The 27,081-nt window shown below is 33.4% G+C and overlaps 2 protein-coding genes across 2 annotated transcripts; both read left to right on the plus strand.

Moving 5' to 3' along the window:
* Positions 1 to 3,046: 3,046 nt before the first annotated feature.
* Positions 3,047 to 9,410, plus strand: LOC109813593 (2-isopropylmalate synthase 2, chloroplastic). Its single transcript, XM_083060400.1, has 12 exons — positions 3,047 to 3,904; positions 4,428 to 4,641; positions 4,717 to 4,797; positions 4,901 to 4,990; positions 5,083 to 5,169; positions 6,259 to 6,359; positions 7,671 to 7,704; positions 7,785 to 7,859; positions 8,108 to 8,191; positions 8,279 to 8,413; positions 8,744 to 8,898; positions 8,989 to 9,410. Exons 1-12 carry the CDS (start codon positions 3,246 to 3,248, stop codon positions 9,119 to 9,121), a joined length of 1,848 nt encoding a protein of 615 aa, XP_082916526.1. The 5' UTR covers positions 3,047 to 3,245; the 3' UTR covers positions 9,122 to 9,410.
* A 10,643-nt stretch (positions 9,411 to 20,053) lies between these two features.
* Positions 20,054 to 25,678, plus strand: LOC109814978 (uncharacterized). Its single transcript, XM_020379531.3, has 10 exons — positions 20,054 to 20,384; positions 20,455 to 20,533; positions 20,611 to 20,705; positions 21,926 to 22,030; positions 22,142 to 22,221; positions 24,290 to 24,380; positions 24,476 to 24,583; positions 24,831 to 24,917; positions 25,144 to 25,212; positions 25,353 to 25,678. Exons 1-10 carry the CDS (start codon positions 20,169 to 20,171, stop codon positions 25,482 to 25,484), a joined length of 1,062 nt encoding a protein of 353 aa, XP_020235120.1. The 5' UTR covers positions 20,054 to 20,168; the 3' UTR covers positions 25,485 to 25,678.
* Positions 25,679 to 27,081: the final 1,403 nt, after the last annotated feature.

The raw sequence follows: 27,081 nt of genomic DNA on the forward strand, positions 1-27,081 counted from the left end.
TTGTGTGAAAACTTTATATATACACACTGATATTGATTTCTACCTCTAAATCTTAAATAAGTGGAGTAATAAGAAAATAGAAAGCAAAGCATCAAAAATAAGAAAATAGGAGCAACTAATTTGGATGATAATATTAAAAATTAAAGTAAAATAAAAATTATTAAATAAAATTTCTTATTAATACTATTTTAAAATTTTCCAAATGAATTCAAAATACTTAAAATTATACTTAAAAAATAAATTCATACAATTTATAAAAAATAGACTAAATTATAATTTTGATCCTTTACCCTATTTTTATGATTCATTTTTATCTTTTATCTTTTAAAATGTTTATTTTAGTCATTTATTTTTAAATTTAGACCAATTTTATATTTTTGAAACAATGTGTGTATTTAACTTTAACACACGATTTTGAATTATTTTTTTACTAATTTATTAAGACTTAAAATTTGTCTCATTAGATATGAAACTATTGTACACAAATGAAACTCAAACTAAAAAAATGTCATAAACATGATAAAAATTGCAAAAAATAAGTTTCAAAAGTAATTATTTTTTTAAATATATAATTTAATATGAGTTTATAATTGCATGTGATATACTTTTCATCTAATTTTGACTATATTTATAATTTTTGTAGATTCAAACATCAACTCAATTCTATAGTTTTCATATAGGTAAATATAAATATATAAATTTTTTGTCTTGAATAAGTAAAAAAAAAATTCAAAATTGTATCAGAATATTGAAAATAATCATTATTTTAAAAAATAAATTTATTTAATTATAAAAGATAAATAACTAAAATTAATATTTTAATAAATAAAAGACTTAAATAAATATTAAAAATAAGATAAAAAAATAAAAATACAACTTAGCCAAAAAATAATATATTGAAAGTCGTTAGTTTCCATTTTTTCTAACAAAATTATTTTTTATTTTTACTTACTTTGCAATTCTTTTTCATGAATCAAATACAATACATTTAGTAGTGAAATTCATTCGGTTTTAGATCAGGGAGGTTTTCAAATCCTAAAACAAATGATTATTAAACTATTTATTGAAATGTAGATCATTTTCATCAAACCAATTATTTATTGTGCAAAAAAATAGAATAATGATTTGTCTTTTTTTCATTTTTCACTATTCTCTTCTGGTAGCGGAAGGTCATCATCCTGAATAATCCTGACCATTGATTTTTAAAGTGATAAATCTGACGATTGTAACAAGTTTTTCATCTTAACATTTGATTTTCATGAATTAAAAATAGATTATTTTCGAATTATTAATATTATTGTTTGTTGTAGTGAAATTAGTAAAAGGAAATCACAAATAATGTCATAATCAGTAATAAGTGAATATGTAAATAATGTTTAATAATTAGTTGAATGTATATGATACCATGTCTAAGATTGTAATAACAATGTACATTCCTCTATTTTTTTTGATATTGGATAAATTATCCTATATATTTTTCTATATAAGTGTGTTAAACAAACATAGTCTCAACTATATTATTTTACGTGTTTAATATCAGCGAACAATAGTAGATATATTAGATAAACTTTATTACCTAATTTATCTACCATTTAAAACTGTTCACATATACACAAATATTTTTCTTATTTAGTTTATTTTTATTTTTTATATGAAATACACGAATACACGAAGTATTTTCTACGTTAATAAACGATAATTATTTTATATTTAAACATCTCTCCATATTTTAATCCCTAACTAGGTAATAGAACTCAATTTCTTCGTTAATATTTCAAATAAGAACTAATATATCTTTGTTTGACCATAGAAAAAAGATTGCCTTATTTCATTAGTCAAAAAAATCTGAAATAAACAATTTTTCAAATATTAAAGTGTTATAGACTTTTTTCGATGTTTTAGCAAATTAACTACTATCATTGAAAAAATAGCAGGACTATCTTTATTAATGTGTTTGGATGAGAAATTTATATAAGGTAATTCATTTATTTGAAGAATTTTAAATTCTTTGAGGTGAAATGCTTTGTTTAGATGAGGAATTTACAAAGAATTTGAAATCCAAGCATTTGTGAAATTCCTTAAATTAGTATAATTTCAAATTCTCCAAAAAATGTGATATTTTTCTTATTTCACACATATATTTTATCTTATCTCTTCATTCTTTTAATTATTGGATATTCAAAAATATTTTTAAAATTATTAAATATTATCTAATATTATTTTTTAAAATTATTAAATATTATTAAATATTAATTTTTAAAATTATTAAATATTTTAAAATGGATTAATATTTATTTTTATAAAATTTAATTTAAAAATCTCAACATATAAATATATTTTTAAAATTAATTTTACTATGGTGGAATCGAATTATCATATTCAACCTAACAATTTAAAATTTAAGAAATTTGAATTGACTCATCCAAACAAAATATCTTAAGAAAATATCTTAAAAATGATAGAAATTGAAATTAAAGTAATTCAAATATAAAGAATTTAAAATTCATTGAATTTGTAAAATTTCTCATCTAAACACACTATATAGGTTTATTGATGCTGGAATTCGGCTTTTGTATTTTCTCCATTTCTGCATCACAACAATTGCTTAAACTTTCATGTATCATTTTGTTGAGAATCTTGAGATGTATATAATTGTCAGAATTTCAAACAGCATCCTACCATAAATATTGGCACTAATAGAGGAATTTTCTTCCATTATTTCACATGCACCATGAAAGCAACCTATGCCTGAAACAATTTTTTCGGGTTCTGCAAATGATTTGAAAAGAAATTGGGGGGAAAAATTATACTGCTAGGCCTGCCAAGAGAGCTTGGGAAAACAGAGACAGAAAATAAGAATAAGGGGAAAGAAAATGACACTAGATTAAAAAATGGAGTTTTTTGTTCAAAAGAAAAGGTGTTGGGAGGAGTAAATGAGCAAATCTGATTAAATAAATGATAATATATAATAAATATAATAAAATAAAGCTTTCAATATAAAACACTAGCCAAAGATAAGAAAGAAAAAGGTGATTAACTATTATTTTATTTGATTCGCTGGTAAGAAGAGCGTAAAAGAGTGTAGTTTGTTCCACGTCACTTTGTCTATCTCAAAGCAGAGTGACTGCGCAGAAAAGGAAAAGCGCCGCCGCTGAGTTAGCATATTCCGAGTCACCACCACAGTGTTGAGTGTTTGCGGCGCTGAATATTCATTCATCCACACTTTCTCTCTCTAGGGTTTCTCCATGGCCACCGCGATCCGCAACCCTATCCTCTTTCCCTCCACTTCTCACCACCACAACACCACATTTCTCACCCTCCGTTTCCCTCAAACCTCGCGAGGACACTCCTCGCTCCGCTCCAACTCCCGATTCACCGTTTACTGCTCCCAATCGTCGTACCCTTCACGCCCGCGTCCACCCTACATCCCCAACCGGATTCCGGACCCTTCCTATGTTCGCATTTTCGACACCACCCTTCGCGACGGCGAGCAGTCCCCCGGCGCCTCCATGACGTCCAAGGAGAAGCTCGACGTCGCGCGGCAACTGGCGAAGCTCGGCGTCGACATCATCGAGGCCGGGTTCCCGGCGGCGTCGAAGGACGACTTCGAGGCCGTGAAGGCGATCGCGCAGGAGGTGGGAAACGCCGTGGACGACGACGGTTACGTTCCGGTGATATGTGGCCTCTCGCGGTGCAACGAGAGGGACATTCGAACTGCGTGGGAGGCCGTTAAGTACGCCAAGAGGCCGAGGATCCACACGTTCATCGCCACCAGCGCCATTCACATGGAGTACAAGTTGCGAATGTCCAAAGAGAAGGTCATCGACATTGCACGCAGTATGGTCAAGTTCGCTCGCAGTTTGGGCTGCCAAGACGTCGAGTTCAGTCCTGAAGATGCTGGAAGGTCTCTTTCACTTTCACTCTTGCATGGTTAAGCTTTTAGCAGAAAATGTTGAGTGAAATGGATTAAGCTTTTTACATAAAGTTCAAAGTAGCTTATGCATGACCGAAAATTAGTTGAGATTTTTTGTTCCGTACGAATTACAAATTACAATTGAACTTAGGACCATGTGCATCCTACTCGCCACTAGTTCAGAGTTTTATAAATTAGTTTAGCAGTGTTTGAACTTGGGGCCCTCCACCACTGGTTCAGAGTTTTATAAGTTTGTTTATGCATAAGTTAATTTTATCTCATGAGAGACTTAATAAATTGTTATTTTGGTCCCAAAATTGCTTTATTAGAAATAGGAGATTAAAGTTGCGGATTAAGAATTAAAGGGGGAAAATACAATTTTGTCTTTTTTTTTTTTATCTTTTTTATTTTCTTTCTTTATGAGAGTCTATTGGGAAGTTTATGCTCATTGTTGAATGGTGTCACCTTTTACACTTTGAGTATCGGTTGTTGTTTTTTTTGTGCTGGTTAACAGGTCCGATAGGGAGTTTCTTTATGAAATTCTTGGAGAAGTTATTAAGGCTGGGGCCACGACACTTAACATACCGGACACTGTTGGTATAACCATGCCGAGTGAATTTGGAAGGTTGATTGCTGATATTAAAGCTAATACTCCTGGAATTGAAAATGTTATTATATCTACCCACTGCCAGAATGATCTTGGACTTTCTACAGCAAACACCTTAGAGGTATGGTTATAATCGCGTTTTACCTCTTAAAATAATGCAGGCAATGATAATTTATGTGCTCTTGGATGCTTTTAGGGTGCACGTGCTGGTGCAAGGCAACTGGAAGTGACTATTAATGGAATTGGAGAAAGGGCTGGAAATGCCTCATTAGAAGAGGTGAGGGTTGATTTTGTATTGCCTAATTAATGAAACACATGTTACTGAAACATGACCATTTGATGATTCTGTGCATGGAAATTTCTTTCTTTCCTTTTTTAAGGTTGTGATGGCCCTGAAATGCGGAGCACACGTCAATGGCAATCTCTACACTGGAATTAATACAAAGCACATCTTTCTGACAAGCAGAATGGTTTTATACTTGAAACTAATCTTTCAGTTGTTTCTTCTCTCTTTTAAAATACATTTATTGATTGTTTGGTCTATGATGATCATTTTCTACAGGTTGAAGACTACACTGGTTTACAGTTACAGCCACACAAGGCTCTTGTGGGAGCTAATGCCTTCGCCCATGAAAGTGGCATACATCAGGTTGGCTATGTTAAATACATATATATCCATGTATATCTATGTAATAGCACTCGGACCCTGGTACTTACCATTGTATGATGTTGGAGTTTATAATATGCATGCTTTCGCCTGAAATGAGTTTTCTACTAGCAACAGTTGCTGTCTTTTCTCCAACATGTATGCCCCAAATTACTGATAAGATGACATGTCTTAGTAGAAGCTTCTTAGAATATTGGCCAAAAATCAGAATTGGTTGCATCATGGGACAAGAAGTGAGCCTTGGCACATGGTTGCATCATGGGATAAAATTGTGATGTTTTCTAATAATGAAAATGAAAATATCCTCTCTTCTCATGAGCGTGTGCTGTTGGGAACATCTAATCCTCTCCAAATCCCAGTAATGGCAAGCTCATGCACTAGGCCTCACCACCCCTCCCCTCCCATTTTGTTTGGCTGTTGCATGTTAATTTTATACAAATTGCCAAATTACTTGGGACCTTTTGGTTTCATAAATTAAAATAAAAATAAAGCCTTCTTTGCATGTAACTATACCATTCTGGTCCAAATCAGAGCATTCTGTGGATCCTTATCTAATTGGACTACCTTGAACTTGATTTCTATGTTTGATTTTGATTTTGTAACACAGAAGATGTGATTGATAAATAATGTAAAGCAGTCTTTTTAAGCTTCATTCAAACAGCCATTTTAAGACTCATCCCAGTGCCACATTTTAATTTTGTTTTGATTCCTTTTATGTATTAAACTTTAATTTGATTTCTTTCACATATGCTACAGCCAAGCTTCATTCTATTTTTTTTTTGTCCCTGGATGTGGCACATTTCTTTTGTCTGTTTTAGGTGCTAGTGCACTTTACTTTTGGGAAAATTCCTAAAAAGTAACTATTGATACCATGAAAGAAGAATAATTACATGGTGTGGTATGCAGAATAAAGCTACTTATGTGTTTTGTCTCTCTTTGTGGTAAATATTTTTAACAGTGGGTCCCTACTTGATATTCCACCTTTTTATTTTTTGATGACTTAGCCTTAAGCCCTTGTCAAAGCTGTCTTCTGATTTCAGCCCTTTTTCTCCTTCAAAAACTGTGTTGTAGGATGGAATGCTAAAGCACAAAAATACATATGAAATAATATCACCTGAGGACATTGGGCTTGAAAGAACCAATGAAGCTGGTATTGTACTGGGGAAGCTTAGGTATGCTATTTTCTTCTCTCTGGAATACTTATATCTGCTTGGATTTGTACACCCTGCCAATCCTTTTTTTTTTTTTCTTCTTTAAGTTCTTTAGAATTTATCATCTCTGAAAAGTATTTAGGTAAATATGTTTAATATTTACAGTCAGGATGACATGATGAAACAAGTTGGAGTGATAGTTTAGTTTATCATTGTATATAGTTGCGAAGTGATTCCTAACCATGGTCTTGGCTATTTAACCATTTTTTGTTTATTAATACACTTTTAAGTTTGTTCAATGTGAAATCTTCACTTCCAAACAAAATGTTAACTAAATGACTGGAGCTTTGAGAATCCCATGTACGAGGGAATCCTGGTCAACTTAAATGTTGACCTGAGTTTCAAAATATTACATCATGTTCTTCAACTTGATCAAACTCTTTACAACTTGGTTGAGACTTTAGAGTTCCCAATACCATGCTGAAAAATTAGTTGTATAGAGAGAACAGTCCACGTGCACCAGGAAGAAACATAGAAAGCTCAAGGGCAGTTTGTGAATTGTCTCATAATGTTCTAACGTATTGAGAACATAACTTTATACATTTAGAAAGTGTTCATTATCAGATACAATACATGGCTTACAAGCCATTGATCAGGAATTTGTTGCCTTGACGATAATATATAAGTTTGAGTTCTCTTCACCTTAACATGAGAAAAAACTTCATGGCTCTAGCTTTCTAGACCTATGCAATTCCTCATGGTGCAAGCATATTGGTTATATTTGAGTGAGTGCATGAGAAGTTTTCTGACTTTGGCAGGGTGAAACTCTGGGAGCAATGATGATTCTTGGCCAGCATTATTTTGATGCTCTGAAGCATCATACTTGTTCATGTCCAGTCAATGCATTTGGTTAAACTATCATGAATTTTTTAATTTTGACACTTGACAACAGCGGAGGACCGAGTTATATTCTACAAATACTTGTGCATGAATTCTGAAGTTTACTTCAGGAATTTCATGTAGTATTAGACGTTACCTGTAGAGTATGGTAGTGCTAGGGTAAATTTTCTATTAAGCATTTTAAGAGTATTTGTATTATTTGATGTTCTATGCATTGGCTGTCTGACATTTAGGGTTTCTAACATCTATTTATGGAAACCTGTATAGCTAGGTTAACAATTAGTGTCATATAGTGTATTTTTAAGCTGTATTTCAATTAACATGGCTCTTTGTTTCATTGTTTGTTGTTTTTCCTCTGATACCTTGTGCAATCAATTTGTCTGCTCTTTTATTTTCTCCTCCTAATGAACACTTCTATTACTGTTGTTGCAGTGGACGCCATGCTTTAAGAAAGCGACTTGAAGAGGTATATGAATATTTGAGTTGAAACCATAGACCTTTTGAATTATTTTTCTTCTATTTTGAATTATTCTGTGTTTTTTTCAGCTTGGTTATGAACTTAATGATGACCAAGTTCAGAGTTTATTTTGGCGTTTTAAAGCAGTGGCTGAGCAAAAAAAGGTAAATTACAAATAGTGATTTTCTTTCCTTTCCAGTCTTGCTGATTTTGAGTCATGAGATCTGGCTAGCTTTGACTGTGTCAACAATTTGGGTAGCATTTCTAATGTTTTATATCAAGCAACTAATGTGGCCGGTAATAAATGAAGCTAGGTAGTGTTTCTTGTCTGTATGGAATCGAAGGTGGGGGATGAGGTTCTATACCTAACGGATGGATGCATGCTGATTAACTTGTTTTTAATTTATATCAGAGGGTTACTGATGCTGACCTCAGAGCATTGGTGTCAGATGAAGTTTTTCAAGCAGAGCCTATCTGGAAGCTTGGTGATTTGCAGGTAAATTGATATATTATTTCAAATTTGATATAATGGCTTTGATAATATTAGAAAGAACATAAGCTAATCAATATCTACCTGATGCAGGTGACTTGTGGAACTCTTGGTCTTTCAACAGCAACTGTCAAACTTATTTTTCATGATGGTAGCACACGTGTTGCTTGTTCTGTTGGTACTGGACCAGTGGATTCAGCTTACAAGGCTATTGATATGATTGTGAAGGTTTGAATTTGTAAATATTTGTTGTTGCTTGTTACGCTAGGGAATTGGAAGACATTGCATCACATAGATAATATTTTTGTTTTACTACTGCCAGCTGTTTCTCTATTTTTCTTGTTCTTTAACCCTAAATAATTATAGTCACCATAACCAAGTGATTTTTTCAGGTTGTTCAATTTAGAAATAGCCAATAGGACAAAAAGAAGAGCTGTCATATGGCAGACTGAAACTCTTGGATGTTTCCTGATTTCCCTTGCATTTTTTTGAATTATATTGAATTTGTTATCAGTATTGGTATTATAGAGGAATCTTCTATTCTTATTTTTTATGCAGGAGCCAGTAACTCTTCTCGAGTACTCAATGAATGCAGTCACTGAAGGCATTGATGCAATTGCCACTACCCGTGTTGTAATTCGTGGGGAGACAAGTCAGACAAGTACTGGCACTACTCATGCTGTAACTGGAGCAGTTGTTCTTCGAACATTTAGGTATGGCGAATTCAGAAGTGTATTACTGTGGTGTATCTTGATCTTTCTAATGATATATGGACATGGTATTTTATTTTATTTTTTTTATAGTGGGACTGGAGCGGGAATGGATGTTGTTGTTTCCAGTGTCAAGGCCTATATTGCTGCACTAAACAAGATGTTGTGTTTCAAAGAAACATCTCCATCTGTTGAAAAAACCCCAGTTTCGTCATCTAAGATTTGAGAATTTGTACTGCTGCTATGATCACTGTGACCTGTGTTCAACCGCGAAGAGGAAGAAAATGTTACAGCAACATCCTTACCTTTCGCAAGTGTCCGTATTAAAGGATTGTGGCTGTATTTAAACTGGAATATACTTGCAGTTAGTAGCTTATTGATTCATACAAGTAGCCTCAGCAAAGAATGTAAGTTAAGTCCGTTTTAAATATTCAGACTACAGGGATTCTGTCCCTTTTCATTTTTTAGGGTGCCCTTTATTTGAAATTATAAATATGCTTTTAGGATTGGAGTGACCCCGCCTTTTCCAGAATAATGACGTCTTTAAGGTTTCATCTTGGGGCTATAAGGTGCAATGGCACCATTTTGTTGGATCAGTGTAATGTTTGTCAAAATCCAAAAAAGCGGTTGGCTGTGCAGTTATTATGAAGTCTCAATTTGGAGGCAGAAATACTGCTATACCAATTTAACTTAAACACTGAATCAAGTAGGCTAACTATAAGCTATAAAATGAGTAGTGCATTAGAGAGTGAAACGTAGAATTATGAACCGTTTATTAGAAAATTAAGAGTTTACAGTGTAACAAAAATATAGGCTTAAATATAGAGTACATGTAAAATAAGAGTATTGATTTTGGTTCATGTAAAACTTGTGTTCATTTTTTTAAAATTTGAATTCATCATTTTTAGTTATAAAATGTGTGAATGTTGATTTTGGTATATACATTTCTATTTTATTTTTATTTTAATCATTATTTGTTCTGGTTTATAATGTTTATTTTTAAGATAGATAAATAATGTTTGTTTTAGGAATTTGCACAATTTTAGAGATATTAAATGATGACAAGATACACAAACCAGGTATTCACTCGGGATTGGGATCATCAGTTTTATATGAATTAAACCTATATTTATCTATTAATAGATTTAGTTGTATAATAAATTATGAAATTACCACCGATGAATATTGATCCAAATGAACACTCGAGTGAAAGGGGTTTGAAACAACTGAGCATGCAATTATGGATATAAACTAGTTTTATAATTATGTTTATGAAAAAAAAAGCATAACATTAAAAAGGTATTTGACACAGAATGGGTAATTTTATTTAAATTTCCCCAATTTTTTTTATTTAATGGCGATAATTGTTTCAGAATTCTGCTTCTCAGAAAGTGAAAAAAGAAAAGTATATTTGAGAAGATAAAATGTAAGTATAAATGTATAATTATTGATTAGAAAATTCACATTTAAGATTTTATTAACTTTATAATTTATGTATCAGTATATACATATATGTATTTTATTACAATTTTAATAGTTATTTTTTTTTTGTTTTTGGTAAAGTAATAGTTATTTTTTTAACAACTATAATTTGATTTCATTTTTAAAGTGTCTCATTATATTAAAAGAGTAATTAATAATTAGTATTTTATAACGCTCAAATTCTTCGATTTTAGGAGAGTCAAGACTATAGCCTTAGTAAATCATGTAAAAATTCTTTCAATGCAAAACATTTGGAAAATCATGGAAGGAATGCAGTTGAACCACAAATTCTTTTCATGCAGGTTAATTGGTCTAAAAACATGGTAAACAAAATCTATAAGAATGTGTTTGGTTTCCTTCTAAAGAAGGCAAATATATATTCATTTGGCTTCTCACATATTTTTCTGTTTAATTGTCTACCAATAAAATAATCACACAATAAACCTTTCGGATGTCCTTCCTCATTTTTATCGGGATACCTAATAAGATCGAGTCGGTATAGGCATCGAAAAGTCCAAGTAGTAATTTAATCACTCCCAACTAGTAAATTCCCTCATCATTTCTTCATAATAACAAATCATTAGTGTGCATAATTCTAGTTTCTAGATGTTGGTGTGCTTCTTACCAATCCTGAAAGAACTTTTCAACGGTAGATGGGCATTAGTTTGGTCAGACATACTAAAAAGGACATTTATCCCATACTAAAGAAACATAGACAAATATGTAATGTAATGCCAATATAGGAACATCATACTTTGACTACTTTTCTAGCGACATGCTGCATTCAGACCCAATGTTTGTGCGTGTTTGGAATAATTTTATTGAAACAACTAATACATGTATGAACTGTAATATATAAATACATTTGGTATGTATCTTCTACCAAATAATTAAAGACTAATACATTTTTATAAACATCTTAATTACATGCTTATTCGATACAAGCTTTTATTAAACTTATTATCGAAAATAATTTAAAAGAGTTTATTTTGGTAAGATATACCGAGGAGTTTATTGAAATAAGTTTAAAAAAAAGCATATGAAAGTCAAACTATTTTCATACAAATTTAAATAAACTTTTAACAATTTTTTTTATATAAATACTTACTAATTTATTTCAGTGTGTTGATCATTCAAATATGTTTTATTACTATGGATTAAAAAAATATGTTTTGTTTCTTCAAACATGACTTAAGTCTCTAAAATATCTGTCAAATTTTATTAGTTATATTATTGGAATATGAAAGCATAGAAAATGTAAACAAAAATGAATTTGTGTATCAACATAACTCAAAGTCAAATCTAAATTTAGTGATGTTTTGTTAAATCTAAAGTTGACTTACACTTCAAGAAATAAAATTTCGTATCAGTCTTCCAGGAAGAAAAATCAACTTTAGCATTCGTTTCATTTTACTTTTATTTTTTTAAAAATATATATAAGAATTAATCATGGCCAAAAAAAATAGTTAATCACTTTGTACAGATTTTTTCATTATAGAAACATTAAATTATTAAAGATAATTCATGTAATGTAATTGACAATAGCGTAAAAGAGAAAAGATATAATTAAAGTTATGAAAGAGTATAATTTGCTATGAAATTGATTATAATTATAATTATATTATAATATTCTATTAAAAAAATAGATCTATCCCAAGACAAAACAAATTCACTTCAAACAAAAATACTATATTTTAATTATTTTTTATAACTTTGTTTAATAAGAGTATATTTTAGACTCTTTTTTCTTCCTGACAAAAGAGTTTTTAACAATTCTTTTAAATTTTATCTAATTCAATTTGTATTTATTATTTTTATTTATAAATTAAATTTTAATATTTTAAAATAAATTATCAAAAATTTAAATTAATTTTATTTACAATATAAATTATTTATCAAAAATATAAAATGTAACATATATAGGTTTAAAATATATATTTATATAAAATTTAAATATAATTTATATATTTAAATTATATATATATATATATATTAATAAATGAGAAGAGATCTGTTTACTTTAATAATAAGTTTATCTAAACTTACTCTATTCAATAACTTATGTTTTAGATCAATAAAATTTGATCTAAAACATAAGTTATTGGACGAAGTAAATCTGAATAGACTTATTCCTAAAGTAAACAAATCCCTCCTGTTAATAAATTTTAGCTACATAAACTAAATATTTAATATGTGTGATATATAAGTTAAAACATTAATTTTTAAAGAAGTAAAATACAAGAAACAAACAAAAACAGTATGAATTCCACAAAAATGGATTATATGAAACAATTGTTTTTGTTATTATATAAGGAGATATAATTCATTTTTATTGGGTTGACTCATATAGAAATAAAGTGATGATCAACTACCAATGTATTTATTGGTGAAAATATTATATTAAAATCAGTTGATGATGCATAATTATCTCATTTTGCCACTTTTAAATATATTATTGGTGACCTGAAAGATTAAAATAAAATTTTTAAAAATTACTAGGACTAAAAATAATATTTTTTTAAATTTGAGGATAAAAAATAAATTTATCATAAATTATACTACTCTCATAATATTTTTCCAATATCATCCTTTTTATAAATGTCAAAAAAAAGTTGTATAACTAAAATGTCATGGATTAAAGGAAAAATATTTAGAAAAAAGTATCATTAAATAAGACAAAGTAGTTAAATTCGCTTATATTTAATAATAAAAAAATTATATTTTTTTTCTTCTAATAATAAAGAAGAGAAAGTATCTATATATATATATATATATATATATATATATATATATATATATATATGTTCTTACCGAAAATCTGCTGTAGAGATGATCCTCCGAGTAAGATTGGTGAGCCTCCTTCGCTGGTACACTTGATGCTCCAAGATGGGGGTGGTATCTGCAAAAGAGACTCCGATGCTAAAGTTAGGGTTTTGTTGGGCCTTGGGCCCGAGATCAGTTTATGACCTAATTGGATAGCGAGCCGATGTCGCCTAGCGCGTGTCCGAGGTCACTTCGCGCTGTGATGCCGAGCTCAAGCTCGGCATAGCGGTACGGATAGTACACTAGCCCCCGAGCTCCGAAGACCGTAGGTCGAGGAGTTAAGGCCGAGCTTGACAAGGGGTCGTGACTTTTCGCGTACGCCTATTTGTCATGACGCCATGTGTCATAACCGTCACCTCGTTCCCATAACGCGTGGGCAGCGCGGTGACAAGATTGTATTTTTATTTGTTTGATGACGTGGCCTCTTTGGGCCGATGTGGTGTTCCGATGTCCATGTTTCATGGTCAGGCTGAGGAGCTCGGCAATAATGAGCTTACTGCTTGGTTAGGCTGGTAAACCTTTGACCGAGTCAACAGATTGGTGAGGGACAAGTCAGCAACTCGGCTGGCCAGTACACTAGCCCCCCAAGCACCAAATGATGTAAGAGCAAAGGGGCTTCTGAGGAGTTCCCAAATTTGTTGTTTGAAGGTTCAAATTCGACCTTGTTAAGTAGATGTGATCTCAAGGTTCGGACTCGACCTTGGCATATCAAGGTTCGAACTCGACCTTGGTTAAGAAAATGTGATCTCAAGGTTCAGACTCGACCTTGGCATATCAAGGTTCGAACTCGACCTTGGTTAAGAAAATGTGATCTCAAGGTTCGGACTCGACCTTGGCATATCAAGGTTCGAACTCGACCTTGGTTAAGTAGATGTGATCTCAAGGTTCGGACTCGACCTTGGCATATCAAGGTTCAGACTCGACCTTGACATATCAAGGTTCGAACTCGACCTTGGTTAAGAAAATGTGATCTCAAGGTTCGAACTCGACCTTGGCATCAAGGTTCGGATTCGACCTTGGCATATCAAGGTTCGAACTCGACCTTGGTTAAGAAAATGTGATCTCAAGGTTCGAACTCGACCTTGGCATCAAGGTTCGGATTCGACCTTGGCATATCAAGGTTCGAACTCGACCTTGGTTAAGAAAATGTGATCTCAAGGTTCGGACTCGACCTTGGCATATCAAGGTTTGGACTCGACCTTGGCATACCAAGGTTCGAACTCGACCTTGGCTAAGAAAATGTGATCTCAAGGTTCGAACTCGACCTTGGCATCAAGGTTCGGATTCGACCTTGGCATATCAAGGTTCGAACTCGACCTTGGTTAAGAAAATGTGATCTCAAGGTTCGGACTCAACCTTGGCATACCAAGGTTTGAACTCGACCTTGGCTAAGAAAATGTGATCTCAAGGTTCGGACTCAACCTTGGCATATCAAGGTTCAGACTCGACCTTGGTTAAGAAAATGTGATCTCAAGGTTCGAACTCGACCTTGGCATCAAGGTTCGGATTCGACCTTGGCATATCAAGGTTCGAACTCGACCTTGGTTAAGAAAATGTGATCTCAAGGTTCGGACTCGACCTTGGCATATCAAGGTTTGGACTCGACCTTGGCATACCAAGGTTCGAACTCGACCTTGGCTAAGAAAATGTGATCTCAAGGTTCGAACTCGACCTTGGCATCAAGGTTCGGATTCGACCTTGGCATATCAAGGTTCGAACTCGACCTTGGTTAAGAAAATGTGATCTCAAGGTTCGGACTCGACCTTGGCATATCAAGGTTTGGACTCGACCTTGGCATACCAAGGTTCGAACTCGACCTTGGCTAAGAAAATGTGATCTCAAGGTTCGAACTCGACCTTGGCATCAAGGTTCAGATTCGACCTTGGCATATCAAGGTTCAAACTCAACCTTGGTTAAGAAAATGTGATCTCAAGGTTCGGACTCGACCTTGGTTAAGAAAATGTGATCTCAAGGTTCAGACTCGACCTTGGCATATCAAGGTTCGGACTCAACCTTGGCATATCAAGGTTCGAACTCGACCTTGGTTAAGAAAATGTGATCTCAAGGTTCGAACTCGACCTTGGCATCAAGGATCGGATTCGACCTTGGCATATCAAGGTTCGAACTTGACCTTGGTTAAGAAAATGTGATCTCAAGGTTCGGACTCGACCTTGGCATATCAAGATTCGAACTCGACCTTGGTTAAGAAAATGTGATCTCAAGGTTCGGACTCGACCTTGACATATCAAGGTTCGAACTCGACCTTGGCATATCAAGGTTAGAACTCGACCTTGGCATACCAAGGTTTGAACTCGACCTTGGCTAAGAAAATGTGATCTCAAGGTTCGGACTCAACCTTGGCATATCAAGGTTCAGACTCGACCTTGGTTAAGAAAATGTGATCTCAAGGTTCGAACTCGACCTTGGCATCAAGGTTCGGATTCGACCTTGGCATATCAAGGTTCGAACTCGACCTTGGTTAAGAAAATGTGATCTCAAGGTTCGGACTCGACCTTGGCATATCAAGGTTTGGACTCGACCTTGGCATACCAAGGTTCGAACTCGACCTTGGCTAAGAAAATGTGATCTCAAGGTTCGAACTCGACCTTGGCATCAAGGTTCGGATTCGACCTTGGCATATCAAGGTTCGAACTCGACCTTGGTTAAGAAAATGTGATCTCAAGGTTCGGACTCGACCTTGGCATATCAAGGTTTGGACTCGACCTTGGCATACCAAGGTTCGAACTCGACCTTGGCTAAGAAAATGTGATCTCAAGGTTCGAACTCGACCTTGGCATCAAGGTTCAGATTCGACCTTGGCATATCAAGGTTCAAACTCAACCTTGGTTAAGAAAATGTGATCTCAAGGTTCGGACTCGACCTTGGTTAAGAAAATGTGATCTCAAGGTTCAGACTCGACCTTGGCATATCAAGGTTCGGACTCAACCTTGGCATATCAAGGTTCGAACTCGACCTTGGTTAAGAAAATGTGATCTCAAGGTTCGAACTCGACCTTGGCATCAAGGATCGGATTCGACCTTGGCATATCAAGGTTCGAACTTGACCTTGGTTAAGAAAATGTGATCTCAAGGTTCGGACTCGACCTTGGCATATCAAGATTCGAACTCGACCTTGGTTAAGAAAATGTGATCTCAAGGTTCGGACTCGACCTTGACATATCAAGGTTCGAACTCGACCTTGGCATATCAAGGTTAGAACTCGACCTTGGCATACCAAGGTTTGAACTCGACCTTGGCTAAGAAAATGTGATATCAAGGTTCGGACTCAACCTTGGCATATCAAGGTTCGGACTCGACCTTGGTTAAGAAAATGTGATCTCAAGGTTCGAACTCGACCTTGGCATCAAGGTTCGGATTCGACCTTGGCATATCAAGGTTCGAACTCGACCTTGGTTAGTCGTCATGGTTAATGTGCCAATACCGAAAATTTATGGGAATGAAGTTGCTTTGTTGATTTATTTCTGAGGGGTGCCTCGTTAAAACCTTCCTTGGCCAAAAACCCTTTTCTTTAGTGGGAAAAAAGGCTGAGGAGGAAAAAGAGTACATCCCCTGAATTTACAAGTTAAGAGAAATAAAATTTGAGGTGGGTGAAATTCCAAGTTCCAAATTTTCTTTTGGAGGGGTCTGTTCTTGCTTCTTCCCGTAATCGCCAAACAAGGTCGCCAACTTTAAATGTTCGTGGCCTGACCTTGGTCTTGCTTTCCTTGTGGTTTGTCGTTTATTGCCTTGTGGAACTCGGCATGCTCCTCCATCTGGATGTACCCAGCAGCGCGAGCTCGGAGCTCGTCCATGTCGGGAGGAGGTCGTCGGCAAAGGCTGTCGACGAAAGGTCTTGGCTTCAACGCCATGAGCATGGCGTGCATTGCGACCTCGGGGTTTAAGTTGCGGATTTTGACAGAGATGCCAGCGAAGCGCTCCATGAATGTCCTTAATGGTTCGTCGTCGCCCTGTTTGAGGATGGCCAAGGCGGCGGATGTGATGTGATGAGGTCGGCTCGTTGCGTATTGCGCCATGAACCGTTTGACCAGGGTGTCAAAGCTGTCAATTGACTCGGTAGGTAGCTGGTTGTACCAGTTGAGCGCGGCCCCTTTGAGCGAGGTCGAAAAAACCCTACACATAATAGCATCGTTATTGGTGTAGAGGTTTACCTGTGTGATGTACAGGTTGATGTGCTCGTCTGGGTCTGTCGTGCCGTCGTAGCGGTCGAGGTGGAGAGGCTTCCATCCGAGAGGGAGTGGCGTCTCCATAATGCCATCCACAAAAGGATGACGGCGGAAGGTTGGTTGATCCCCCGCGACATGAGTAGGAGCATTGCTGACCTATGGGCCGATTTGTGTGTCGGTACATGAGATCGATGCGTGGCAGGCTTTGGAGTCGGTGTCCTATGCGCTATTGGCGGTTGAGAAATCGAGTGCCCCTCTTCCTCGTTTAGGTGACTCGGTTGAGGGGGTTGATTAGAGGTGCGCCATGGTAGCTGAGCGCGGATACGCTCATTCTCAGCGCGCAGCGCCGCTAGGTCTGCTTCATTGGCAGTTCGCATCGCGGCTAGGTCAGTTTCGTGCTTGGCACGCATGTTTTGCAGATCGGCGGTGTGTTGCTGCCGCATCTACTCGACCTGCTCGATCAACCTTCTCAATGCTGCTTCGTTGTCCATGGTAGTTGCGTGATCTAGGTCGTCTGTTGCGCGTCTGCTATGGCTTTTGGTAGAAACCATAAGAGTGGCCGATAAGAGCTGTCTTGATCGGCCCCACGGTGGGCGCCAAATGTTCTTACCGGAAATCTGCTGTAGAGATGATCCTCTGAGTAAGATTGGTGAGCCTCCTTCGCTGGTACGCTTGATGCTCCAAGATGGGGGTGGTACCTGCAAAAGAGACTCCAATGCTAAAGTTAGTATTTGTGGGTGTATGAGTCTCGTATAAGTAATGCACGTACCTTTGTGTGTATTAGGGTTTTGTTGAGCCTTGGGTTCGAGATCAGTTTTTGACCTAATTGGATAGCGAGCCGATGTCGCCTAGCGCGTGTTCGAGGTCACTCCGCGCTGTGATGCTTAGCTCAAGCTCGACATAGCGGTACAGATAGTACAATATATATATATATATATATATATATATATATATATATTTTGTAATTATTCAATTACCATGTGTACCTGTAAATAGTTAAATTTACTTATATTTAATAATAATAATAAATTATTTTTTCTTCTTATAATAAAGAATAGAGAAAGTATGTATTATTTTCTTCTTTTGTAATTATTCAACTACCATATGTATCTATATATGGTATCTATAAATAGATTAGTATTCTTTAAAAAATAATAATACATCAATCTAATTGTCCCTCTCATTGAGTTCATTTGTTTAAATATTTTTTCCTGTAAATATATTTTAAAAAAAAGCGCTTCTATTTTTTATGCATTTATATAAGCTTATTTTTTAAAATAAGCAATTTTATGTTTTTAATTAAAAGGTTAATTTTAAAAAAATACTTGTTTAAAAATAATTTTATTTTTAAATTTAAACAATCATTTAATTGTCTTATTATCTTTATTATAGTCATTATTTTCATAAGAAATTTTCAATTTTTTATATTGATAATGCATTATTATTAAATCTATAAATATTTTTAAACAATATATTATATACAATAATTAATCGTGACTTAAAATTAATAATTTATTTTGTTGAGATTATAATTTCTTTTAGAAAAAAATAAGTTAGTAAAGGTGATTCGTGTAACTAACCTTAACAAGAGAGAAGAGATGTATTATTTTTTGGTAGTGCCAAAAAATTTGTAATATTGACCATCTCTTAATAATTATAGTCATACTTAATTATATTTTTAATCTTTTAAATATAAAGTATTTTTTTTCAAATTAAAATTTTATATTTTAGTATTTATAATTTTAAAAGTATTATTTTAGTCTCTCTATATATTTTTTTATCTCTTAAATTTAAAACATACATTTTTAATTCTTAAAATATAAATATCTTTTGATCCTTAAATTTAAAATTGGTCATTTTAATTTTTGTAATTTTAAAAATATTATTTTAATCTCTTATAATTATCAATAACATAATTAGTAATAATAGATTAAAATAATTTTATAATATTAGTTGATTTGATGTGATACTAATAAAAGAATTTAATACAACAAATTAATTAATATTTAAATAAAAGAATCAAAATAATATTTTTTTATTTATGTTTTGAAGTTAAAAATATATTTTTTAAATTTGAGGGAAAAAAGATAAATTTTAAATTTGAAAGACAAAATAACTTTTTTATATTTTAGAAATTAAAAACACAAATTTTAAATTTTAGAAAGAAAAAAAACATATCTCAAACTTAAAGAACTAAACAGATAATTAAACTTAATAGTCATAATTAAAAATAATTAAGGCTTAATAAAGATGGTCTTAAATTAATTATAATTATAGTTATAAATATATCTATAATATTTGTACAGACATGTTACTGTCCGAATACAAAATGAATTTCACTTCAAATCAAACCTACACGCGTCCAGCTCCCTTGTTGTCAAGTCTCAAAGGTAATAATTGCATGTCAAAGGACTAATTTCGGATCCTTACGTGCTATCTTATTAATAATAATAATAATAATAATAATAATATGCTTAAATAAAATTTAGGCTTTATTTTTTCATACGAGTTTGATGTCTATTTTGCACTAAACCGGGTTTTATGAGCTTAATTTCTATCAACTATAATAATAATTAATAAAAAAATCATGACTGACATATTTAAAAAAAATGATTTAAAGAAGTAAAATGAAAAGGAGGAGATCCAGAAAAATAAAGTATATTAAAGAAATATAAAAAAGGAGAGGAGAGAAAGGGAAAGAGAATGGTTAACACTTAACGGGATGGATGGAGTTTATTAATTTGATTTGGTGCGGTGGTGTTTGTTGCGTGTTGTATGAGTAGGAATGGAAGAATCATCCATAGAGGAATCGGTGGCGACTGTGGTCGAAGAAGCCAAAGAGCTTCAAGACGCCGTTTCCGCTCACATCTCCAAAACCTCCACCGATGAGGAACCTCTCCGCCAGCGTGTCCGTCGCCTCGATTCCACAATCCACTCTCTCCGTTCTACGCTCGATTCTCTTCTCTCCAACAAACTCATCGCTCCCTCCCTCGCAGAGAAGGCACTCTCTCTCTCTTCAATTTCTCAATTCAGTTACTGCTTTGCTTATGGATCTCTTTGTTTCCTTGCAGTTGGACGAAGATTTGCAGAGAGCCAAATGCATCATCGTTGACGGCGACGCTTCTTCGCTTCTCCCTGGCCATGCACAAGGTTCCTTACTTTTCTCATCGCCTTTCTTTTCAATGTAATGTAATGAAACTGTTCATTAATCGATTCAATCGCTTTAGGAAGCTTTCTCAGGATGTTTTTAGGCCCTATCAATGTGCGTGCCTCTAGGAAGGATGTTCAGCTCAAGGTCAAAGAGGAATACAACAGTTACAGGGTATATATATGCTTCTCTCTCTCTCTCTCCCCGCATTTACTGCTTCTGATTGTGGTGATGATTCTCGTTAATTCAACCTAGAACTTGGAATTTGCCTCCGTGCTTCACTCAATTACATGTTTGGTGTTTGCAGTTTTATTCACTTGTTTCGTGTTGTAGGTTTTTCCCCTTGATATAATAATTCTTTTGTTTTCGTTTTGGTGAAATGGTAATGAGTGTCTTTTTCCTATCGTTTCCACCTTGATTGCTGCATTTTCCACCTGTCTCCTTGATTCGCCAGCACAGAATGAAGCTCGTTGATTGTGGAAGATGCCGAAATTTGTCTTATGATTATGAGGAATTGAATGCTTCCTTTACGATTTCTTTTATGTTTATCCTTGCAGAGTTTGTACACGTTAAAATGCCTATCATAAAAAGAAACGGTGTTGCATGAAAATAACATGGTTGACATGAAATTGAGAAAATTCAGGATAGCTGTGTGGGACGGCCTTCCCTGAAACATCACTATAGCATCATAGCGGGCTTTCAGAAACCACTATAGACCTATAGCAGCCTTCCCTGAAACCACTTTAGCGGTCTTCCTGAAACCACTTTGGCAGCATAGCGGATAGGTTGAGTAGTGAGCACCATACAAAAGATTATATGTACGAGATAAATAATTTGTACAATCATTTAACTGCTGAAAGGAAAAAAAACGTTACCCAAAATTAAAGAAATATTCATCATTAATCATCAAAATTCACATTAACATAGTCCATATAAAATTACCATAACGAGGAAAAAAGCACAGCATCAAATTCTAAGTAAGTTGAAATCTTACGTGGCCACTGTGAATTGCAAGCTACAAACACAAGGAGGGGAAAAAAACAGAACAGAGGAGGTCTTGAAAAGCACCCTCAAGACCTATGAAAACCTTTAGAACAGAGGTTGGATGGAACAGGAGTTGCTGCAAAGAGCACAGGATGTCAGAGGATTTCTGGAAAATGGTGAAGCAAGCTCAAATCAGCAGCGGAAGCACAAGATTAATCGGGGTAGGATGGTGGGTAGTAACATTCACAAAATCACCAGTGAAGGTTGCATCCCCTTAATAGCTCAAAACATGACCTGATGCTATGCACATTAAAATCCGTCATTTTTTACCATGTTGGCATGCTCGACACATGCTGTTATGCAGAAAAAGTTTGTGAAACATTTATGGAAATGACACTTCTTTTGTTCAGGATAGAACTGCCCAGCTATTCCTGCTATTTCCAGCATTGCTGCTTATTCTAAGATCTTGGCTTTGGGCTGGATGCTTGCCAGCTTTTCCTGTTCAGGTGTACCAGGTATTTTCCTTTAAACCCCCCTTGTTGGATGTCATGTTTGTATTTACTTGCTTACATGATTAAATATTTGTCAGCAACCTGTCATTGAGTATTATCATTTGTAATCATCAGGCCTGGCTGCTATTCCTTTACACTGGTTTGGCATTGCGAGAGAACATATTGAGAGTCAATGGAAGTGATATTCGTCCTTGGTATAGTCATTAAACTCAATGTTTGCCTAGATCATTGTTAATTAATGGGTATTGAGTTATTGGTTCTGTGACCGCTGCTTTCTTGTTCTAATGTTCTTTAATTACGAGTGAAAACTGTATAACTTTTTTTATTGATCATTCAACCCTTCATACTGTGTTGTGGAGGATAGTAGGAGACGTTATTTAATTAGTTGGGTTGTGTGTGTAATGCATAAGCCTGTTACAGAGGGAGAAATATGCCTTAGTAATATTATTGTGATCATACATGTTGCCGTAGTGGTAGTTTAGTTAGTTGATCAAGAGCAAATATGGTTTCATAAGCATAGTTGCAGATGGTGTAAGAAAGTTGGAAAATGAAAAAATAATAAAAATCAGATCCGATTTCTAGTATTAAAGATTCTGAGTATGTGTTCTTTTTTTGTTATTGAAAATTTGAGAAATAAGTATTCTCTCTTTCACCTCTTGAACTCTCCAATTGTCATTTATCATTTTTTTTTGGTATTAATGCATAAGTTTTAGTATGGAGTAATATCCTTACCTCTCCCATGACAATTTATGATAACTAAGAAGGATAAAATTGATACATCATGATTTTGTTTTATAAAATCAATTAAAATAACTACTTATATTGGTTTGTGTGATTTTGTTAAAAATGTCTTATAATAAAGATTAGAGGGAGTATAAAAGTTGGAAAATAAGAAATAATACAAATCAAATCCTGATTATACAGTAAATATAGAGCCCCTAAATCGGAAACACATTCAAATAGTAGATATATATGGGACATAACAGTTCTCATTTTCAGATGAGAGCTATAATTCTAGACCATGCAACTTACATGAATGGTCAAAGATTGCATGTTTGCTAGTAATCACATACCCCTTAAAAAAGCTAATGCATTTATTTTTAGTTTTGACTATTTAAATATAATCTCTAATTCTCTATATTCATTGTTTTAATTTCTCCTAATAACCAATTGTTCTCACTTGATAACTCCTCCTCCCTCTTTTCTGTCTCTCTCTGCATACATACATAATATGTAGTTTAGACTTGTATTGTCTGCATCTCAAGATTGCCATCTCTTGTATTGTCTACCTGTTTTTTGGAACCTTAATGATCAGGGACTTGTAATTTGGTATATCCGTTGTGCATTCCCAATTCTTCTATTATTTCAATTATTTTTATACCTGCATTTGTAGTTTAGACAGTTCAGAATCTTTTACCTGTTGTTTTCTTTTCTTTTTTTGATCATTTTCTACTTAACCAAATATCTTGGCGCACAGTTTAAGCAACCACTAAATTGATGCCTTCGCATTGTGATACACTAACAATTTGTTTAACACTAATTCTTTGACGCATGTGTAGGCATCAGAAGGTACTTTCAATTGAAATTTGTAGTGTGTCATAATAGCTCTCATTAATAGGAATATATTTTTTCACATTGTCTGGTAGCTTGGCAATAGTAGAATTAATTGTATGCACTATTTGTAGAGCGTTGGATATGTCCATCTAACTTAACGGTCATTTTTCTCAAGCTGCCTTTGAGGTTTTGGTGGTGAGCAGAATATGGTGTTTCAGAAATTATATGGTTGGTGTTTGGTAGTTGAAAGGTGTCGAATAATACCAGATTTGCTGTAGTTTATTCTTTCTCATATTTTGTAGGACGGTTTTTTCTTAGCGTAGTTGTGGGCTTCAGCTCATGGTTTTTTTAAGTGCATTCTTTTGTCTATTTTGCAAAGCATTGGTCAACTCTTTTGAGCTTTTAATTTTTTCTTCTTTTTGACATTTTCTGTAAAGAGTGATTTCTTCTGTTTCTTAATTAAAAAAAAATTCTCATCTAAAAAGGGAATTATGACACCATTTTGTCTAATATCTCTTTTCATCTAAAAAGAGAATTATACTTTACACTCCTTTGTCCCATATTCTTTTAAATTCAAAGAGAAGGACAGGAATTTTATTTAGTTTGCATGTTAGTATTGTCATCCTTACATTACATATTGGGAGTGGGGGGAGTGTTGAGATTATACGGGACAGTCTTTTGGCAAATTAACTTAGTATATGGTTACAGGTGGATATATCATCATTATTGTGCTATGCTAATGGCCCTCGTGAGTCTCACTTGGGAGATTAAAGGACAACCAGACTGTGCGAAAAAGCAGGTTAGTTTGCTAGCCCCTGTGCTTATAGTTTTTTTTTTCTTCCTTTACTTTTTTATTATAGTTAACAGCTATTTATGTCTCAATAATGCATGCAGAGAGGTGTACAACTTTTCCTACAGTGGGCTATGATGCAAGGAGTTGCAATGCTTTTGCAAAATAGATATCAACGCCAAAGACTTTATACTCGTATTGCGCTGGGAAAGGTGCTACTGTTATATAGTATATATTTACTTTTTGGTTTTCTATTTTAGTTAATATTTTATCGACTAATGCACAAACTTTCTATCATCCTGTCTTTGACTCACTATTTGGTGTTAATAACTTTACAAATTTGTTTGCATTCATGATTTTTTTAAAAAAAATCCACATAGCACTAATTTTAGTTAAATCTCTCAGAGTTGGACTGAAAATGGATATATAATTTGATCCATGTTTTTCTGTATCTTTTAGGCTAAGAGGATGGATGTTGTCTGGGGAGAAACAGCTGGCGTGGATGGCCAACTGTGGTTGTTGTGTCCCATACTCTTCACATTGCAGGTAACTTGGCTGCTATGATATATGTCACTTAAGTTATATGTGTGTGTGACTATGAGCCGATTTTTTATTCTCGTGATATTCACGCTGTTCATGATTTATGTTGTGTTTGGTATTGTGTTTTAGAGCTGCTATTGTGTTTTATTCGCTTTCTGGAAAGCAATGTCCTGAATATAGCAGAGGTTTGACATTATTCATGAAATATATTTGTGCTCCTTTCTTGGTTCAGGGATTTGAGGCTTATGTTGGACTATTGTTGCTCAAGACTGCAGTTGTTGGGGTTGTTTCTGAGTGGCAGGTACTGGTTTGTTAGTGCTTGCCATTTACTTCAATTTGTACGTCAATTTTGATTTGATTGAAACAGAAGAAAATGAATCCAGTAGTATTTTGTTGCATAAATTAGCCTTAGCCTTGTAATGACAGAAACTCGTTGAGCAGGTAATATTTTGCGGTGTCCTGTTGGTCTCGATGGCTGTTGGGAACTTCGCAAATACAGTACAGACTCTGATGGCAAAGTCGAGAGTTAAGGCAAAGATGAAAAAAAGCAAGAGCAAGCAGAGGCTGAATTAGCAAGTTGTCAATTTTTTAGCTTCAATAGGATCAGGATTTTTTGCACTCATTTCAGTTTTGACCACAGTGCAAGCTAGTGATAATTTTGGCTTGTTGTAGCATCAATCATTTGACGAGTCTAAGCATAAACATAAATTTGGATTGAAATGATACTATCCTACGATTAGTGTTGTCCACTATTTTATTTTGGGCCAGCTTGCTTGTTCCCTAATAGTAGCTCAATTTAAACTAAAGATGGCAAGCTAGAGCCTTTTGGATGAAAAATTTTAGAGTTTTTAAAGAATTTAAAATTCTTAGAATTTGAATTACTTTAATTTTAATTTTCACCATTTTTTACATGTTTTGTTTGAATAAGTTAATTTAAATTTTTAATTTGGATATAGTAATTTGATTTTTCACCATGACTAAAGTTAATTTTATATATATATATATATATATATATATATATATATATATATATATATATATATTAAGATTTTAAGATTAAGTTTTATAAAAATAAATATTAGTTAATTTTTAAATATTTAATAGTTTTAAAATTAATATTAGATAATGTTTAATAATTAAAAAATACTTTTGAATATTTAATAATTAAATAAAATATTAATATTTTTGAATATTCAAATAATTAGGAAAAGAAATTGGGAGAGAAAAAAAAAAGAAAGAGAGATGGAAGAGAAGAGAGAAAAAAAATAGAGTATAAGATATGAAAGAGAAAAAAAATAAAAGAAAACATAAGAGATACGAGAGACAGATAGAGAGAGATAAAAGATATATACATGTAAAATAAGAAAAAAAATATATAAAAATTTCAAATTTTTACTTTTTTTCTTTTTAAAGAATTTGAAATTTTACTATTTAAAAAAACTTTACAAATGTTTAGATTTCATGTTTGTCGCATCCGGATCATGTTATTTTTAAATCGAATGAAATCATGTCCCAAAAATGTATAGATTTATTATTTGGTGCAAGTGCAACTACAATATAATTTTTTTTAAAAAAAAAAACTTAAATAAAATGGTGGGATCATGAAGTGCATTCCATTCAGAAAAAAAAAAAGTTTTAGTAGACAGCCGAACATGCAAATGTACGAAGCAAGCCTGTAGTCGTGATTCGAAACGGTTGTTTACATCAAAATGCAATTAAGAACATTCTAGGTTATGTCATAAGGTGCTTTCATCAATTGAATCGTACTTATAAGTGATAATTGTCAATTGGGCGGATATAGTACTGTACTTAACGATTATTAATAATAGTTTATCTTTCAAGGCAATTTAGCTCATTACTCCCTTGTCCCAAATTAGCTGACCTGAAGTGTTAGTATTTGAAAATTATTCTAAAATAAATGAAGGTTTTTACTCTTTAAATGTAATATTTATTATTCTTTTCTTAATTTATCCTATCATAAATTATTACTACAATTTAAAAAGTAAAACATTTATTAAAAGAGTGAGACTATTTTAGTAAAATTATATAAAAAGTGACGCAATTATTATTCTTCTTAACTTTAAACTGCAGTTATTGTGAGTAGAAAACAAAAAACTAGTCTTACTTGACTAAATTTTATTAGAAATTATAAAATTTAATAAGATTAGTA

This window comes from Cajanus cajan, chromosome 7 (assembly GCF_000230855.2).
Source record: "Cajanus cajan strain Asha chromosome 7, NIPB_CcT2T_4, whole genome shotgun sequence".
Lineage (NCBI taxonomy): Eukaryota > Viridiplantae > Streptophyta > Magnoliopsida > Fabales > Fabaceae > Cajanus > Cajanus cajan.